Source organism: Halichoerus grypus, chromosome 2, assembly GCF_964656455.1.
Source record: "Halichoerus grypus chromosome 2, mHalGry1.hap1.1, whole genome shotgun sequence".
Taxonomy (NCBI): Eukaryota; Metazoa; Chordata; class Mammalia; order Carnivora; family Phocidae; genus Halichoerus; species Halichoerus grypus.
Window position 1 is genome coordinate 91,479,170 of NC_135713.1, and position 20,865 is coordinate 91,500,034.

The window sequence follows — 20,865 nt, forward strand, 5'->3', positions numbered from 1 at the left end:
AACAAAATGATCAATAACAAAAGGGTTTTGGGGAGCTATGATAACATCCTAAGAATGAGAAGGTGCCCACTCTACCTGGCCGTCAACAGCCAGGGGGGGAAGGTAGTCAAATACTCGGAAGCCAGCTTCTAATGCCAAAGTCCACACTGTCTGTACAGCATTTAACTAATCAGTCCTGTCGGGTTCTTCGGACGGATGTTAACCTCACTTACTTAGCAAACACCTGTATCCGCCTAGCCAGGCGGATAAGGTAATGCGTACATTACCTCATTTAATTCTGTCCACAGTCCTCTGACATAAGTACTGCTATCCTCCCCTCACAGGTAAGAAACTCGAGCCGTTCCCAGCTTTGCCAACCTCGGCGGCCCCGGATTTGGCTGATATTCCTGGCACCCCAAATCCCACCTCCCTGTGCACTGGCGGGGCCTGGCGGCCAGCTGAGAGCCGGCTTTAGGGCCTGCGGGGCGGGCGGCGCCGGTGCCCTGCGGAGCGGGGGCGGGCTCAGCGCGGCCCGACCCGGCCCGACGCGCTCGGCCCCGGGGTTTCGCTGCGGGCCGAGCCATGGAGCGCCCTGCGCCCGGAGAGGTGCGCATGAGCCAGGCCATCCAGCCCGCGCACGCCAACCTGCGCGGCGAGCTGAGCGCGGGGCAGCTGCTCAAGTGGATCGACGCCACCGCCTGCCTGGCGGGTAGGGGGCTGGGACGGGGCGGGGTGCTGCGGGGGCTAGCGGGGGAGCGCGGGAGGCCGGAAGGCCCGGGTGGCGGGGGTCCGGAACGTGGGGGGCCCGGGTGGCGGGGGTGTCCGGAGCGCGTGTGGTGGTAGGGGGTGTCTGGGAAGTGGCGCGCGGGCTGGGGTGTGGGGATGGGGGGTCGGGACAAGGGGGGATCCCGAGGACCCGGCTGCGCGCCGACCCACTGACGCTCGGAGCCTCAGCCCGCACGGTTGCTGGACCCCGGGTCAGTGAGGAGAGCGAAGACTGGAGAGCGTATTTACAGTTGTGAGCCCTGTGCAGCTGGGTACCGTAAGGACTGAGAGAGTTCATCCAACACTGGAATGACCTAGACCAGTGATTCTCAAACGTTTTAGTCTTAGGACTACTTTACTCCATTAAATAAGTGAGGACCCCGAGAGCTTTTGTTTATGCGGGTTATTTTTGTTGATGCTTACTATAATCGAAATCTTTAAAAATTAATTCATTGAAAAAGAACAAGAATAAACCCATGACGTAGTTTTATTGAAAAAAACAACTATATTTTCAACAATAAGAAAAATATACTTAGAGGCATGGTATTGGTTTACATTTCTGCACATCTCTTTAATGTCTGGCTTGATAGGAGATTACTCACCTCTCATACCTGCTCCTGCATTCAGTCTGTGGCTACCACACCCTTATTTAAGTCTCGTCTCAGGACCTTTGCACCTGCTTCTCATTTTACCATTATGCTCTTCTCTTGGCCCTTTCTGTTATTATATCTCAGCTTAAATATCCTTTCCTCAGAGAAGTCTTTCTTGGCCACCTGTTTACGTTTGTACCCTTTCAACAGTTTGATCACAATGCCCTTTTTATTTCCTTCATACCACGTAGCACAATCTGTAATTATTTTGTGTATTGATCTGTTCACCTCTTTATTTCTTGCCTGGGTAATTAGCATGTGAACTAAAGCTAGTTCTCCAGTGCTTAGTAAGCTCTAAATAAAAACCTCCTGCTTTTATGGATGGGTAGGTCGGTGACGGATGGGTCCAGAACTTGGAATCTCATTTCTAAAATGAAGTCAGGCTTTGCATATGGCACTTAACAGACTCAGCAAATGTACATTTTGAAGGAAAATATGTTAGGATAAAACACTAAAGCTGGAAGGAGCTTAAGATCATGTATCTTAGGACTCTTATTTTACAGAGGACAAAAGTAAAGCTCAGATGATTTACAGAACCTTGCTTTTCTCACTGAACATCAATAGGGTTTCTAATCCCCCGTGTGTTAACCGCCCACAAAATTTAGTCATGTATTTATGCCAATCTGCTTGTTTGTTTTCTGTTTGTTGATAGGTCTGTTTGGTTTCTGTCTTAACAGTTTTTATCAGTATTTGAGGTCGATTATAATAACATAAATAATGGAAGCATGAATATAAAATTAATTCACATCTAAGAGAAACAAGTGTAAAAATCATTGAGGTTGCTAATAATAACGATTCCTATTGCCAAGGCAACTGAATATATTATGTGAATATTGAAGTGACTTTTAGTTACCTCACTTTGTGCCTCTGTCCTGTAAAGGATAAACAGTTGGCCTTCTGCAACTGTCACAAAAATTTCTTGGGAAACTCAGACCATAGACTGATTCAATTGATAACCAATTACTCTGGATGAATAGTTAGATTACTAACAATACAACATTAAAGAAACCTTTAAGATACAGTTTGTTTGGATGCATGGAGATACCTGTGTTAAACACTCCATGGTGAGAAGCACCACATAAGCAGGGGACTTTATTTAGTGAAGGTCTAACAGAATCTGTGGCAGAGAAATGTTGCACCATAGTGCTTTACTTTATATAATAAGGATAATACAAAACCTGCTTTTCCTGGCATTTTCCCAGCCAGAGTTCCTTATTGACCAGCACTTCTTTAGAGCCACTTACTATGATAAATAATGATCATATAGTCATAGCCCCCAAGGCACAGCCGTGACTCCCAGGCACTGCTAGATTCCAAAATATCTTCTTAATATTTAAAAAAAGATTTAATATGTTCACTATCATTTTGGCATTAAACCTCATTTCTTTCAGTAGCCCCATTTTTCTGGTTCCTTAAGCCTAGAGGATTGCAGCCGTATCTGAGGCGTCCTCCACCCTCCATATCCGTTTCTTATTTTGAAATATCACAAACTCACATTTCCCTCTGTTTCACTTCTGAATCTTTTCCAGGGTTCACTCTCTCAGGAATGGCATGCAAGCCATCCAGTTGGGCAAATCAGAAATCTAGGGGTCATCCATTCTTGATGCCTCTTTCTACCTTGCTTCGCCCTCTACATATTCAACCCATGAACTAGGTCCTGTCAATGTTACCTTAAAGGAATCACTCAAACCCACCCACTTTGCTATGCTTCCATTGCCACCACCTAGGCCAAGCTACCATCATCCTTCATGTGAACTTCCACAGTGGTTTCTAAACTGATCTTCTCCATTCATTCTGGTCTCTTCTCCACCCTGCATCTGAAGTATTTTTTGAAGGTGCTAATCTGATCATATCATAGGTTGTTTATCTTCCCCCATTGTCTTCCTTATCAAGGGCTTTAAGTATCTAGCATGGTTAGTATCTCATATCAAAAAACAAAAAGTCACAGAGATAACAACTATAAACTCTGGAAAAAACATTAAATAAAAGCTACTTACGGCAACTGACAAGTGAACAAAAGCTGATTTAGAACATTTGGAAGTCAACACTTAGAAGAAGAGAGTGGTACTAGCTAACTTTCTCTGTTTCATTTTGTTTATTTTTTAATGACTTTAAGCCTGAAGAAAGACTCCATTCTGTTGCCAACTAAATTTCTGATGGAAAACCCACAGACTTGCTTATTTGAAGTGCCAGAGGATTTGGGGAAAACACAGCTACTGAAATGTGAGGAGGAGAATTCAAGAAAGGAGTGAACCAGAGAGGCAGTGCCCTAAAATCTATGTTTTTTGCTCAAATCTCTGGTGAACCTTGAATCATGTATGCATGGGAGAAACTCCAACCTTCCTAGGTAATGCCAAAAGAACTGAAAAGGGCTATCCCAACCTCTAGGGAGACAAGAGTTTTATAGTTTGAGCTTAGTTAACTGCTTATTTGAAAAAAAACAAAACAAAATAGTACTCTTCAGAGGAACATGTTAAGAATCCACAATTTCTACAGTGTATCACTCATAATGGCTACGATACAGTCCGAAATTACTTGATATACAAAGAAACAGGGAAATATGATGCATTCTTAAATGAAAAGATAATGGAGATCAATCCCTACATGACCCATGTGCTAGAATTAAGCTTCTGGGATTCTGTAGCAGCTATTATAACTATGCTTGAGGATGTAATAAAAACTATGATCATAAAGAATGAAAAGATAGTAAGTTTCAGCAGAGAAATAGAAACACAAAAAAAGAACCAAGTGGAAATTCCCGAACTGAAAATTACAGTATCTGAAATAAAAAAAATTCACTGCTTAGGCTTAACAGCAGACTGGAGGAGACAAAGAGTGAGTAAACGTAAAAATGGACAATAGAAATTATATAGTCTGAAGAAAAGGGAAAAGATGAAGTTCAAAAATGAACAGAGATTTGAAAAAATACTTCCAAAGGTGTAACATACTTTCATTGGAGCCCCAAAAGAGATGAGAAAAAGCATGAAGCATAAAACAAATATTTAAAGAAATAGTAGCTGAAATTTTCCCACATGTGATGAAAGACATACATTTACAGATTGAAGAAGATCATAGCAAGACAGTGGAACAATATCTTTAATAATAATTATAAAACTGTTAACCAAGAAATTCAAGGCCCTGTGCATAGTCCATTCTCAGCCAACCCTTCAGCCTTACCAGCTCTCCTTGCTTTCTGCATTTTTTCCCAAAGATTTTATTATTTATTAGAGAGAGTGTGTGTGTGTGCACACTCAAGTGGGGAGAGGGACAGAGGGAGAGGGAAAGAGAGAATCTCAAGCAGACTCTGTGATGAGTGTGGAGCCCAAGATCATGACCTGAGTTGAAATCAAGAGTCAGACGCTTAACCAACTGAGCCACCCAGGCACCCCTCTTGCTTTCTGCATTTTATCCTCAAAGACTTTGATCAGGATCTTTGTAATTGTTGTTTCCCTCTGCTCATTTTGCTCACCTTTTCTCTGTTTTTCCTCCCCAACACATGTATTTTAGTCTTAATCATCCTTCAGATCTCTGCTGAAGCATCCCCTCCACATGGAAATCTTCCCTGACATCCCACCTAGGTCTGGTTTCTCAGTTATGGTTCCCATCCAATCACATTTTCTTCAGAGCGCTTAATTCATTTTGTTATTACTTATTCATTTTATTAATCCCTGGCTTCTCCACTAGACTCTGTGAGAACAGAGATCATGGCTGCTTTATATTGTCAGCCCCTTACATAGAGGCTAGCATATCACAGGTAATTCATTCAACATTATTTAAAGGAATGAATGAATGGAGATACCACCATTTTAAACAATCATCATCTCATATCTGGATTACAGTCACTTAGCTAGTCTGCTACTATTCCCAGCCTCTCTCAGTTTCTCAAGGAAATCAGTAATAGCTTTAGAGTTTCTCCACTTTTATTGGTGTACTGTATGAAAGACAATCAAAATCAAGAATCAGAGCAAGCTGGTCTTTTAAATTCATACATGACACAATTGTAAAGAAAATAAAACAATCACATAGAATCACATGTACAAATTGTGGTCCTATGTTGGGTCCCCATATTTTTGTTTTTTCTTTTTAATTTAATGACCCTTAAAAGTCTATAGTCTAAACCATGGCGATTGAGCCTCTGAAGCCCATATTTAGCTAAGCACTTCTCTAAAGAGTGTTCCTTGACTGCTCTTTTCTGAGAGTTCCTATTGCTTCTGTAGTCAAAATCACTATTTAGAACGATGGAGTCCATCGTTCTAAACCTAAATTTCCTCATTTGTAAAATTAAACTAATAGTTGTACCAACCTCATGTAATTGACATGCATAAATACTTAGCTCAGTGCCTGGTCAATAATAAGTGTTTAATAAATGGTAACTACTATTATAATAATGTTTGTTCATGATCCCAATCTAGTATAGTGCTATATATTATATATATGACATATAAATTATATATATGACATATAAATTATATATAGTGCTATATATATGTGACATAAATTATATATATTTACATATATATAAAATAGATGCTTGATATATAAAATAAAAATTTAGCCTTGGGGCTAAATGAGTGTGGAGGGCTCCACACTCATCACAGAGTGTGCTTTAGCACTTTAGTTATCATTTAAATCATTCAAAATTGGTCACTTATGTTGCCACACATGGTAACACTTTATTAACAAGAATAGTTTAATAAACTCCACATCCGGTTCCTTCATGTCAGGTAAGTGGAATGAATGTGTATTAGGTACTCCTTAGTCAATGTTTTATAGCATGTATTTGCAAGGATCCAGTAGTTCTCTGGAAATCTTAAGCTCTAAAAGGGCACCGACTATGGCTAGCTTTCTAATTGCCACCGAGTACACTTGGTAAGAGGTAGGACTGACTTAGCTCAGTGTCTGGAAATCAGTAGAAATTTAATAGGTGTTTGATACACTGAATTCAGTTGAACCCAACTTGAGTATTTCTAGAGTCTGGTCCTTTTACATTCCCTTCCTCTCACTGAACTTAATAGCTGGGAAGCCAGTCGTCCCCTCTCCGTTACTCACACACACAGTGCCCCTATGATTACCTTTCTGCTAACTCAGTTTATATTATGTGCATGTATGGAAGAACAGTTAATTATTTCCAATTGGTAAAACCAAAATGTCCAATTTCCTACAAATGAGATTATAGGGAAGAGTGTCCTAAATACCTGCTCTCTGGAGTATTTTCTCACCTCTCTTTACCTTGCACTGTCAATTATTATTGCAGTTAAAGTTTCCACACAAAGAAGACAACGTCAGTGTAATTCAATCTCTTCCATAATGTGGCAGCAGGAGCGATGTCTCCAAAATTAAAATGGGGTTAAAATTTCCTAAAAAGCCAGTGCAATCTATTTCGATTTTAACTGACTGTTCATCAAAATCAGATTCTGGCAGAAGCACATGTCCACATTTTTCCTAAAGAGAATAAGTTCTGATATTTTTATATAAAACAAAATCAATAATTAAAAAAACCCTCAACCAATTAAATGTAATATGGAAATAGCTAGGGTTCTTCCTTAATCTCTTTCCACACTATTTTAATACTCTCCTCTCCAACATAATTAATGCATACTGAATTTGGTAATAATGAACAATAAGTATTGACTAAATACCTCGTATGTGCTGAGTATTTCTCTGATACCCAGAGAAGTTGCTCTCTGATTTGGGGTATGATCTCAGGGTCTCCATACTGTTCAATGTTTATACATGTTAACTGGTCTAAATATATGTAGCTTCTGATTATGTGGGATAATGGATACAGCTTTAATGCATTGTTTTTAAATCAAAAGGAGGGTAGTATCTGACAAAATATTTAAAGTTGGCACCAACTTACTAAAATTGCTATTTCAATAACTAGGTATACTAGGTATTGAATTTCAAATCAAAGACAGTGTAAGTTAAAACTTAGAAGAAAGTACAGTAATTTCCATGCAGTAGAAATACAACTTACAGAACGAAAGAACTGTTACTGATCCAGATCATCGACAAGTGTGGGCAAGGTGGTACTTTACTGAACCAGAGGATGAGTTACTAGAATAAGTCCATTTAATTTTTTATTTCTTTTCCTTATGCTGAAAGATTTAGACATAACTATTAATGTAGCACATTTTTACCTGTTTTTTGAAGCTGAAAAACATGCTGGGGTTTCCTGTGTTACAGCCTCAGTGGATGACATACAATTTGAGGAGACAGCTAGGTAAGTGGCATCGCTCTACCACACCTTTCTCCTGGGCTTATTGCCTCATTTACAACATAGATTTGTGGCACCTTTGCTTATTTATTTGGACTCAGTGATCCAATTTGTTAATAAAGTAAATAACGATTGACCTCATGTAAATCAGTAAAATAGTAATTGCAGGATGTACTTTTAGTAAAGACTTTTAAGTGTAAATTCATAATCCTGATTTTGTGAGACACAGCTCTCAGAATAGATGCATTTTGGTAGAGACAGAGCAGGATTTCTAAAAGCTGCTTCTTAATGGCTTCTTCCTCTACTAGAAGAATAATTAATGAAAACAAGTAGGTCTATGATGATGAATTTCATCATTAGGTTGTTGGGTAAACATTAATTCATCTGACTACAGATGTTAAATTATGAAAAACATATTATGTGTGGGAGTGTGTATGTGCTTTACCATCTCTTATTGTAGAAAATTTCAAGATCAACGAAGATTTCAAACATACACAAAAGTAGAGAGATTAGTATAGTATATCCCCAAGGACTGTCACCTAACTACAACAGTGATCAACTGATGGACGCTCTTGTTTTATCAGCACCTGTCCATACTCCCCCACACACCTGGATTATTTCGAAGGAAATCTCAGGCATCGTCTGTGAATATTTCATTATATATTTCTATATGATAAGGGCTCTTTTAGAAAACATAATAACATAGTCACAACACTATTAACAAATCGTTATTCCCAATGGTCTCAAAAAATGTATATTTTTAATTAAACAATTGGTTTCTTGAATCAGGATTCAATATGGTTGATAAGTCTTTTAACATATAATTTTCTCTCCTTTCTTTTCTCTTAGTTTATTTATTAAAGAAACCTGGTCATTTGTCTTATAGAGTTTACGACATTTTGTATTTGCTCATTGTATCCCGTTTTAGAAGTTCACCCATTCTTTGTATTTCTTGTAAAATGATAGCAACATCTAAAAATTGATTTGATGAAATTTTGATATTTTGGTAAAGCTAGTTCTTATCAAGAGCACGTAATGTCTGATGATCACTACCTAGAGCATTATTTCATTAGATATTGGTAAAATAGTGATATGCCAATCCTATCATTTCTTCTTCATTTATTTTCTTGAATTATTTGTATAGAGAGACTCTTTATCTCATTAATTACTTGGTTACCCTTAGGTAAAGTTTGTCCAGGAAAGACAGGCTTAATTCTTTTCCTTTATTTAGTGTCATTATAAGCCTGTGGACTTTAGCATATTTGATACATTTCAATTTGGATGTGGTTATTCTTATGGGTGCTCAAACTGCCTCATCTTTGAGCAGTGGGAGATTCTTCAATTTGGTTCCTAAGTTCTTTGGTCATAACCGCAAAGTTAGAAGCCTTTAATAACTCCTTTGCTTTCTGGTATGACAAAGTGGACTCATCTTTTTTATTTCCTTACAAAAACTTAGTCACAAATTTCTTCAAAAGAAATAGTAAGTAGAGATCACAATGTGGGCAGAAAATGTACTCATTTATAAAGGGTTGGTCATTATTTCTAGGTTTTTTTCGGGGGACAGAATTAAGAATTATTTGTTTTTTAAAGGGTTTATTCTAATACCTGTAATAAATGGGATTATATGGTTTTACTTAATTTCTTTGATTTTATGTTTGTATCTCCATTTTTTGTTTTTGTTTTTCCCTGGATATCTTGATCCTTGAAGACATGAACATAACTTAACAAGGAAAAGGAAAAGAGAAGGTCATCTGTTTCTGGTCTTGGATGGTTCTCAAAGACCATGGAGGTAGTTGCCATGGTTTTCAAGCCCGAAGTAGTCTGTCCAGTGAGATGCTCAGTCTGTTTCTCCAGCCTTACTGTTCACATTTATCTATTTGACATTTATTTATTTAGATACAAACAAAATTAAGTTAAATAAAACCACATGCGTGAAGAAATTACTTCAAAACTGACACAGAAGAAATTTTTGGCAGGAATTAGAATCACAGACATGGTAAGACCTTTATAGCTCAGCCCAGCCTTCTCTTTGTATCCATGAGAAACTGAGGCCTAATGCCCTGAGCAAACCGGGGGACAGAGGGTGCTTTGAGCCTGGATCTTCTTACCCTTAATCCAGTGCTTTCCCGGACCCACTGCTTCTGTGTTTGTGACCAGCAACTTTTACTGAACACTTCCCAATGGTGGTTCTCCTAGGCAGCTGGAGTGTCACGGAAAGAGCTCTGGACATTCTAGAGTCTTGTGGATGCAGATAAAGGTCCAAGGACTAAGCTCGCATACTAGCTATGTGATTTTCCCTTAAGTAGAAAAAAATTGACATGTGTTTGTATCTCAGCAAAATTACAAATTACTACAAATCCAAACTTATTTAGGACTACATAGAAGCACCATTATTAAATTTAGGAGTGGCAACAGTGTGTTGTAATAAAATATCTATTATATAGTTTTCAAACTTAAATTCTGTAAATTAGACTTAACTAGTAACCTCATCAGTGAAATGTGGGTTGCCATTTTGCTCCATTTTGCACCATTTTGTGTTTGTGTTATCAGAAAGGATTTGTGGCCACTAACATCATGGAAAGGGACCTGCTTGTATTTTTTACATGGGACCTGAACCACAAAAAGAGAAAATTGAAAGCTACATGTAGAAAGCCATATAATTTGGTTATAAACCACATTGGATATTGTTTAAATTCTCAAATACTTATTGCCAATACAAAAAGTACTGCTCTGGACTCAGTAGGATATATGAATGATTATGGCACAATTTTCGAGTGTAGCGGTCACTGAGTCTGGTGAGAGTCAGACAAATACATAATCATCAGAATAGAAAGCATGATAGGATGCAAGCCTAGGGTGAAAGATAAACTCCATTCTGTGGGGTAGTTTAAAAGGTGCACATTTTGACTGGAGAATCAATGAGAGTGATAGCATTTAATGTGTGCCTCAAATGAGGTATAGATTTTCATCTGGTGAATAGGAAAAGGACTTCACCTAATGAGGCATGTGTACAAATCTAAGCACGAGTGTAAGAAGGAGCAGGAAGTGCTCAGGAAGAGCCTGATCTGCAAAGAGGTGATGCCCCAGCTGTAGACTGGGGCCACGTAACAGAAGACCTTGAATGCCATGCTATGAAGCAGGTTTTATTTAGTTGAAATTCTGGTCGTTCCACTCATTTGACATTCAGTGTTGAGAGTCTGGTTTGATGGACAACCAGGTTCTTTGGAATTCCCCTGCTCTTATTTATTTTTATTTTTTAAAAAAGATTTATTTATTTAGAGAGAGAGTGTCCGTGAACACACACGGGGGAGGGGCAGAGGGAGAGGGAGAGAGAAAATCCCAAGCAGACTCCCCACTGAGTGTGGGGCTCAATATGGGGCTCAACATGGGGCTCGACACAGGGTTCGACCCCACGACCCTGAGATCATGACCTGAGCTGAAACCAAGAGTCAGACACTCAACAGACTGAGCCACCCAGGTGCCCCTGGAATTCCCCTACTTCTAAAGGCAGGACACGGTTCAGAGAAGAGACAAAGTGGCCTGTGCTTTCCCCCCGCTCAGGTCTGACTGACAGAGAGGCATAAGATTTTTATAGTTGATGAGTACAAAGTACTACTATAGTTTTGAAGAGGTACTCTAACTGCCTGGCAGGATTACTGTGAGTCTCTCCTAGAAACTTTACCAAACAGAGCTAGGAAGTTTACAAGGAAGAAAGAAAATTGATTTGGGTTTACATGTGCTGGATGTGGAGATTAAGATAAACTGGGTGATGTGTGTGAAGGTAGCTAACACTGAGCCTAGTAGAGCCTCTATGACTATTAGTTGAATCTGTTGAGAGAAATTTGGAAATATGGCTCTGAGTTTCAAGAATGAGGTCCAGGTTAAAATGTAGGTTTGTAATCATTTCTATAAAGATGACAGGATCATGGACAAGAACAAGGTCTTCTAGGAAGAGGGTGAAGTGAGAAGAGAATAGGACAAAGGACAGAAATTAAGGCGATGTCTACACTGAAGGGATGGATTAAGGAACAAAAATCAGTGAAGGAAACTGAGATAGAAGAGAGGATGCTGTTTTAGAATCCAAGGGAAGTGAAAGCCTCCTGAAGAAAGACATTAAATGAGGTGAGATGTTGGATTTAGCTGTTAGGAAGTGACTGTGAAGGGATCAGAAGTGAGATGTGGAGGCAATAGCCATATTTGAGAGGTTGAGAAGTGAATGGGAAATGAAGCCCTCAAACTTTGGCCCCTGGCAAAATCCTCATCTTTGAAGAGCCATCTCAATGTCACCTCTTCTGTGACTCCTTTCCCAACTTTCTGAATTAGCCTCTTCTTAGAGGTGCTTTTGTAATACTCAATCCTTTCTTTCTTGAAAAATTTCATAGCATTGCCCTTCATCTGTCTACAGACTGGTGTCCCAAGTGAAGACTGGTTCCCTTGCAGTTAGCAACCTTACCTTGTTCAGCACTGTATTCCTGAGGTCTTAGCTTAATGCCAGGACTAGTTGTAACTCAGTAAACATTTCCTAAATGCATGAGTTAGAAAAAAAAAAAAGGAATATTTTAGGGAGTTTGAATATGGAGGAGAAGAGAAAAAATTTTAAGAAAGAATAGGCTTGAGAGAAAGATCTTTAGAAAGAAGAAGTCTTGAGCATTTTCATAGACTGATAAGAAGTCAGGGAAGGGGCAGAGATTGAGGGTACAAAAGAGGAAAGAGCTAAGCAGGCCTCAGTAGGGAAGAAAGGTAATGAGGAGGTGGGTCAAGGGCACAGGTACAGAAAGAGGTCTGGAAGAGACCTGTCTTCTTCCTCCGAAACAGAAGAGTAAGGCGAAGAAAAGGGAGTATAGTTTAACTTGAAAGTAAGGGAGAAAAATTGAGGAGGCTTACATTGGGTAGACCCTTAAGGTAAAGTAAAGGGACAGAAGGTGACTGGGGGTCCTGAACACAAAAGGTCTGGAACAATTTCAGATTGTATGACCAGGATTCCTGTAATCGTGGAGAGTGAATGGGTCCTCCAGCCGTCCTGAGAGTCCATGTAAACCTGGTGAAGTTTATCAGTTTGCTCGCTCGCTGGTTTGTATCCATTTATTTGTGAACAGACATTTAAAAATAAATGTCAGTTCTATGGGTTGGCTTGTGTGTTTGTTTTATCTTCTCTTAAGGAAACAGCTGTGATATAATCAAAGTATCTGTTGCAGATTTTGGAAGTCATTTTGCACACCATCTTTGCAAAGGCCCTTTTCTGTTTGAATAGAAGTCAGCTAACCTACATGTGGCTTACAGTGCTTGGCATCTGTTTTTACAGCTGTCTTTTTCTGTTATCATTAACCCGAGGTTTCATGTATGAACATTATCAGCATGATACACGGGGCTGCTCCATGGCATGTGCATTTAAGTGAATCTTTAAGTCTGAAATGAGATGTGCTAGGATTACTAAAGTCCCTCCCTCTCTTTTTAACTAGAATTGGACAAGTTATAACCATCAAAGCAAAAGTTACCAGAGCATTCAGCACAAGCATGGAGGTAAGTGACCCCTTTTCTTCTGACTATTGGTGCCCATCTCTTCAGAGGGCAGAAGAGGAGTTCTGGAATAATTTGGAGCTCATGAGATTCTGAATTTCACAAGGCCCTGGAATCTGTGGTCAGGCTCACAGGTAAATAATAAGGGCCTTGTGTTTCCCAGTCAACTCTGCTACTAAAATGAAATGTGATGCAATGCACTATTTTCACAGAGAAGGATACACAGAAAGTAAACATACAAGGGAGAAGGGCACTCTCTTGGTTCTTTGCAAAGTATGGGTTTTATTTCCTAATTATTCTGACTCTACTTGTTCTCTATCTCTTCACCTTCTACTGGAAACTAGCCCCATCATTAGCTAGTTTTTGCAAGGCAGAGTAACTGAAGGGAGAAGACGTCCTCCTTTCTTCTACATCCACTTGGTTTTATTTTCTTTACCATAGTTGTGAAAGCAACATTTTCAGAGGCTTTTGAAATCACTGTCCAGGTGAAACTAGCAGGAAAGGAGTTACTGGATCCTATATTGCAACTTCTAGGTTGGTTAGTACCAGTCCCTTTGATCTCTGGACACAAAAGACAGGATGGGACTTACATTTGTTTGTTAGGGCTACCGTAACAGAGTCCTGCAGACTAGGTGGCTTAACCAACAGAAATGTATTGTGTCACAGCTCTAGAAGCCAGAAGTCCTAAACCAAGGTGTCAGTAAGGTTGACTCTTTCTGAGGACTATGCAAGAGAATGTGCCCCAATGCTCTCTTCTGGCGTCTGGTGATTTGCTGGCAGTCTTTGATGTCCTTGGCTTCTGCATCACCCCCATCTCTGCCTTCATCTTCATGTGGTGTTCTTACAGTGTGTGTGTCTGTGTCCAAATTCCCCCTTTTTAGAAAGACATCAGGCACATTGGATTAGGAGCGCACCCTACTCTGGTGTGAGCTCATCTTAACCAATTACATCTGAACCACCCCATTTCCAAAGTCAGGTCACATTGTAACGTACTGGATTTGGTGGGGGACACAATTCAACCCATATTCTGATTCAATAAAACTGTTTGGCAATAACCACACGTATGGTGATGGCTTTACCCCAGTATCCATATGAACAGAATACAGAACACTGCAATCACAAGAGAAATGTTTGTGTTAAAAACCAGATCTCTCAGCAGCAGTTGTGATGATGCTCTCTCAGCTGTGGGCTCCTGACCTTTGCCACACAGTAGCCACTGGGCTTGGCCTCTCTCCTGAGGGCTAGTGCTCTTCTTTATATTCAGCCCAAACATGGATAACAGCTCCCTTTCCTTTCTCCTTTTCCTTCTATTCCCTGAGATAAGCTAAAATTTCCAAAGGAAAAAGCTGTAGATAACACGATGCCATTTTGTCCACATTAATTTCGTTATAAAACTGAGAGACTAAAGATTTTAAAGAGTTGTGGTACATCTCTCTAATGATCAACAAGGCATTCATGAATATCTTGTTTTCAAAAGCATATTTAGTAACAATGGGATTAGAAAATGCTTGTCAAATAATGCCAGTTTTTAAAATTATAATATAAAACTATAAATACAGTATGATAACTTTGTGTGTGTCTTTACATAACACACACGTAAAACTGGAAAAAAATTTACCTAAACATTAGTAATTATTAGTCTGGGTGGCAGAATTACTAATAATATTTGCTCTGAATAATCAGGTTCCATTTATATCTATTTTTATATTTACCAAACTTTCCATGGTAAATATGTATTTTTCTATAACCAGAAAAAAGTTATTTTTTAATTTTATGGAACATCACTGAACAAACAATGTTGCTTAAAAAGAAATTAAAATGCTGATTTTAGGGGCCCCTGGGTGACTCAGTCATTAAGCATCTGCCTTCGGCTCAGGTCACGATCTCAGGGTGCTGGGATCGAGCCCACATCGGGCTCCCTGCTCAGTGGAGAGCCTGCTTCTCCCTCTCCCACTCCCCTTGCTTGTGTTCCCTCTCTTGCTGTCTCTCTCTCTGTCAAATAAGTAAAATCTTAAAAATAAATAAATAAAAATAATAAAATGCTGATTTTATTCAAAAACAAAAGAATGATGAAGTACATCACTGAATCTTGATTGCTGCAATCTCGTGTGTTATCTGGATGGCTGGAAGTTTACTGATTTATTTTTCTTTTCATTTTAGATCAGCATCAAGGAGTACAGGACATGTTCACTGGTATTGAGAAACTTGTTAGTGTGGCTTTCTCTACATTTGTAGCCAAACCAGTTGGAGAAGAAAAGGTAAATTTTCTGTGTGAAGGAGTACCTAGCATGTTATTCAGGGACGTGTTACGATGGCATCAGAATTATTATGGAAAAAAAGACTTTTCTTCTTACTGTGACATATGCTTTCCCAGGATTTGTTATCCACCCCTGTTTCTGTAAAAGTTGTCATTGTGTGGTAATACAGCGTTATGTACCTTAGAGAAAGGGAGATGTTGCCAGTTGGTGAAAATGGAAAAAAATACTGTTTTAAATGATCTGAAGGGTCTATCGGTTTCTCAAAAATAGTTTTTACTGGTTTTGTTCTTTTCTTTTGTGGTTATATAACTCAAAATTGAGTTAAAATAAATTTTTTTTTCTTTAAAGCAAGAGCAACTTAGTAAGCAGTTGCATGTTATGGTCCAGTCATTTGTTTATACCTGATGGAAGAATGTCAAAGAGGCTGAACTAGTGAAGTTTAGAAATAAGCTTCAAGGCATATGAAGTTAAAACAGCCTTAAAATAAATATGTTGTTCTGATGTGTGTGCCCAGGGGGCTTGCATGACCATTGGCCAAGAGCAGCTTGTCTCTAGTCTGCCGGGGGTTTACTTATTATCGTTTCTTGGCTTTCCTTTTCAGGGTCAGGGTACCTAGGAGAGGGTTCACATTTAGTCTAAGTGTTTTTAAATGTCATAATCTAATTTAGAATTTAAATCTTTCATTGCAAGGATCACTCCAGAGGTGGGCACAGTGGTTTCTCCTAGTTCCACTTTGAAGCGACAAGGAGTACTCACTCTACAAAAGCGTTCTTCCTCAGACTGCCTCCAACTTTAGAGCCGGGACAAAGCCATGTTTTCTGTGTACCCAACAGAGGGGACAGCAGAACAGCACTCACAAGCTACTCCTCAGTTGGGCCAGGAGGCAAAGAGATGGGTGGGTCTGAATTAGCCTGCCCTGATGGCTGGGTGGTAGGTGTCCCTGCAGACTTTCGTGCACCAGGACACTTCTCCCAGTCCCTGTCCAATATTAGACACACCACAAGACATATTCACATCGCCCAAGGGCCTGCTTTTTCAAACTGAAGTTCATATCAGCTATTATTTAAAATGCAGCTTTCTGAAAATAAAATAAAATAAAATGAAATGCAGCTTTCTGGGCTGTGTCTCAGACCTACCGAATGAGAATCACTAGTATAGGAACTTGGAATCTGTACTTTGACAAAGCATTCCAGGTATCCTATGTTCATTAAAATCGAAGACATTGAGATAGGTCTTGCAAACCATTCTGTTTTTCTGGGTTGCCCCCAAATCTCCAAACACTTGAGAATGAGAGAATATGGGGGTGAGTGCAAGTGACCGAAAAGAGTCTGCATCACCGTCCTGTTCCATGTTCTCATTCTGACCTCAGGGACTCATGGGTTAAGAATATAATAGTCACACTTCAGTTCAGCCTCTGCTGAGCCTGAAGAACTGTTTTCTGAAAGTGGTTCTGGAAGGTTGGTGCCTTGCGGTGCTGCCATAATAGGTTGGCTCAGGTAACCTTTACGTAAAGCACTTTTCCCAGACTTTCCAGCTAGGACCATTCTTGTTCAGTGGCGCATCACTAAGAAAGCCATGAAAAATCAGAGGTTTGGTCTAAAACTGCAGGCCTATGTGCATCTCTGTCCAAAGTGAGTTTATTCCAGGATGAGATGGGCAGTGACTAGGCTTAGTTCATCAGTTGCACAGACTGGATCATCGAAGGACTCACAAAACTCCGTAGGGGATGCTCGTGCAGGGCTTCACTAAAACTAAAAGAAATGGTATAGCAGGAGAAAGAAAGCACAGGCAAACATCAAAGAAGGTCAAGGCTTCCAGGCATAGTTCTCAGGGTCTTTTTCCTTTTTTTTTTTTTTATTATTTTATTTTATTTTCTCATCATGATAAGTGCTCTCTTTAATCCCTATCCCCTATTTCACCCATCCCCCTACCCACCTCCCCTCTGGTAACCATTAGTTTGTTATTCATATTTAAGAGTGTTTCTTGGTTTGTCTCTCTCTTTTTTTTCCTTTCTCATTTGTTTTTGTTTCTTAAAGTCCACATATGAGTGAGATCATATGGTATTTGTCTTTCTCTGACTTGTTTCGCTTAGCATTATACTCTCTGCTTCATCCTTGTAATAGCAAATGGCAAGATTTCATTCTTCAATGGCAATATTCCATTGTATATGTATATACCACATCCACATCTTCTTTACCCATTCATCTATCAGTGGACACCTGGGCTGCTTCCATAGTTTGGATATTGTAAATAATACTGTTATAAACAAAGGGGTACATGTATCCCTCTGAATTAGTGTTTTTGTATTTTGGGGATACATACCCCGTAGTGCTATTACTGGATCATAGGGTAGTTCTATCTTTAACTTTCTGAGGAACCTCCATACTGTTCTCCAGAGCGGCTGCATCAGTTTTCATTCCCACCAACAGTGCAAGAGGGTTCCCCTTTCTCCACGTCCTCACCAACACCTGTTGTTTCTTGTGGTGTTGAATTTTAGCCATTCTGACAGGTGTGAGGTGATACCTCATTGTAGTTTTGATTTGTATTTCTCTGATAGCTAGTGATGTTGAGCATCTTTTCATGTGTTTGTTGTCCATCTGGATGTCTTCTCTGGAGCAATGTCTGTTCATGTCTTCTGTCCATTTTTAAATTGGATTATTTGGTTTTTGGGTGTTGAGTTGTATCAGTTCTTCCTATATTTTGGATACTAACCCTGTATCAGATATGTCATTTGCAAATATCTTCTCCCATTCAGTAGTTTTGTCAATTATTTTCTTTGCTCCGCAGAAACTTTTTATTTTGTTTTATTCCCAATAGTTTATTTTTATTTTTATTTTCCTTGCCTCAGGAGACATATCTAGAAAAATGTTGCTATAGCCAATGTCAGAGGAATTACTGCCTGTGCTTTCTTCAAGGATTTTTATGGTTTCGGGTCTCACATTTAGGTCTTTAACCCATTTTGAGTTTATTTTTTTGTATGGTGAAAGAAAGGGGTCCAATTTCATTTTTTTGCATGTGACTGTCCAATTTTCCCACCGTTTGTTGCAGAGACTGTCTTTTTCTTATTGTATATTCATTCCTCCTTTGTCAAAGATTAATTGACCATGTAATTGTGGGTTTATATCTGGGTTTCCTGTTCTATTCCATTGATCTATGTGTCTATTTTTGCCAGTACCATACTGTTTTAATTACTAGCACTTTGTAATATAACTTGCCAACTAGAATTGTGACACCTCAAGTTTTGTTTTTGTTTTTGTTTTTTATTTATTTATTTGACACAGAGAGAGAGACAGCTAGAGAGGGAACACAAGCAGGAGAGTGGGAGAGGGAGGAGCAGGCTTCCCGCTGAGCAGGGAGCCCAATGTGGGGCTCAATCCCAGGACCCTGGGATCATTACCTGAGCTGAAGGCAGATGCTTAACGACTGAGCCACCCAGGTGCCCCTTGTTTTTCTTTTTCAAGATTGTTTTGGCTATTCGAGGTCTTTTGTGGTTCCATATAAATTTAAGGATTATTTGTTCTAGCTCTGTGAAAAATGCTGTTGGTATTTTGATAGGGATTGCATTAAATATGTAGATTGCTTTGGGTGTATTGACATTTTAACAATATTTGTTCTTCCAACCCATGAGCATGGAATGTCTTTCCATTTCTTTGTATTGTCTTGAATTTCTTTTATCAGTGTTTTATAGTTTTCAGAGTACAGATCTTTCATGTCTTTGGTCAGGTTTATTCACAGATATTTTATTGTTTTTAGTGCATTTGTAAATAGGATTATTTTCTTAATTTCATTCTCTGCTGCTTCATTATTAGTGTATAGGAATGGAACAGATTTCTGTACATTGATTTTGTATTCTGTGACTGTATTAAATTTATTTATCACTTCTTCTTTGGTGGAGTTAGGGTTTTCTATATCATGTCATCTTCAAATAGTGAAAATTTTACTTCTTCCTTACCAATTCAGATTCCCATTTTTTCCTTTTGTTGTCTAATTGCTGTGGCTAGGACTTGCAGTACTATGTTGAATAAAAGTGGTGAAGGTGGACAGCCGTGTCTTGTTCCTGACCTTAGCAGAAAAGCTCTCAGTTTTTCACTCTCAGGGTCCTTTTCAGATATACAAAATATGCTTCATCTATAGATTGGAGAGCCAAGACACAAGCTTTTTTTTTTTTTTAAGATTTTATTTATTTGTCAGAGACAGAGGGAGAGAGAGTGCGCACATGAGCACACAAGCAAGGGGAGCGGCAGGCTCCCCACTGAGCAGGGAGCCTGATGCAGGACTCGATCCCAGGACCCTGGGATCATGACCTGAGCCTAAGGCAGACGCTTAACCGACTGAGCCACCCGGGCATCCCAAGACAAAAGTTTATCAGGTGGACTTTTATACCCCAGTGGTCATACAACTAAAACAAGGCTGTGGAGTTAAACCAGTATAAGTTATCAAGTCTATATATTCCTAAACAAATTAGACAAGGCAGTGTACAGGAGTTTTAGACTTGAAAGCAGCATATTATGAACCACTAGCTGCTTCGTCTTCTTGGCTAAGGGTCAGTGCCAGCCCTCAGGTATCCTGGAAATGAGCATGGAATTATCCCCATCCAGGCTCAAGGTGACTTCCTTATGCACACAGGTCAAGAGACAGGCATTTATGGCAGAGCTTGAGCCCTTGGTTCTGTTGCATCATATTTTTAGGTTTCTGGAGGTCAAAGCTTTGTTCTGACCTTTTGATTCTTTTAGTTTGCTTATTAGATAATGTTTTCACCATGTGATGAAATTTCCAAATTAGAAATAACTCTCAGTACTTGACAGCTTTCTCTAGAACATCTTTATTCCCTCCCTTTGAGATCTTAATTTTGCAAGAAGTAGAAAACATTTCTTGGTAAGAGTTCAACGGACTCAAAGTCCCCCTCCTCATTCATTAATTTGAAGAATTTTTTTAGTTTGCAGCTCTGTTGAAAAATTTAAAAAGCAGGGAAAATTAATATTTAGAAAACTCTTTAAAGCACATATCTTATTGTATGAAGAAATAATTAAGCCTATATTGATTTTTTTAGTTTAAAAATATTGTAAGAAAGAAATTTAGTCAAATAATATGTGTAAAAAGACCCAGAAATGCTCTATTTGAGTTAGAAAACAATGTAACATATCATTAGTTTTACAAAATTCGTGTTGTGCTCTTATAATTTAACAAGGCAATGTTTTTCTTTCTCTAGATTCATTTAAAACCAGTCGCACTTCTAACTGAGCAAGATCATGTGGAACATAATCTGGCTTCTGAGAGAAGGAAAGTTCGATTACATCATGAGGATACCTTTAAAAACTTGATGAAGGAAAATAGCAAGTTTGACGGTCAGTAACTCTACTTATAGGAACTTTAATTATATGACTGTGACAAGTGAAAGGGTCTTTTCTTAGAGCACACTTCTTTTCACCTTATTATTACAATTTGGCCCCGGCGATGCTAGATATCTTCCCCAACAAAC

The 20,865-nt window shown here is 39.1% G+C and overlaps 1 protein-coding gene across 1 annotated transcript in view; it reads left to right on the top strand.

Moving 5' to 3' along the window:
* The first annotated feature begins 448 nt into the window (after nucleotides 1-448).
* Nucleotides 449-20,865, top strand: part of ACOT12 (acyl-CoA thioesterase 12) — a 43,757-nt gene continuing 23,340 nt past the window's right edge. The window contains exons 1-5 of the mRNA XM_078067134.1: nucleotides 449-688; nucleotides 7,548-7,617; nucleotides 13,071-13,135; nucleotides 15,289-15,386; nucleotides 20,596-20,731. Coding sequence (XP_077923260.1) covers nucleotides 562-688; nucleotides 7,548-7,617; nucleotides 13,071-13,135; nucleotides 15,289-15,386; nucleotides 20,596-20,731 — 496 coding nt within the window. The 5' untranslated portion in view covers nucleotides 449-561. The remainder of the gene's footprint in view (nucleotides 689-7,547; nucleotides 7,618-13,070; nucleotides 13,136-15,288; nucleotides 15,387-20,595; nucleotides 20,732-20,865) is intronic.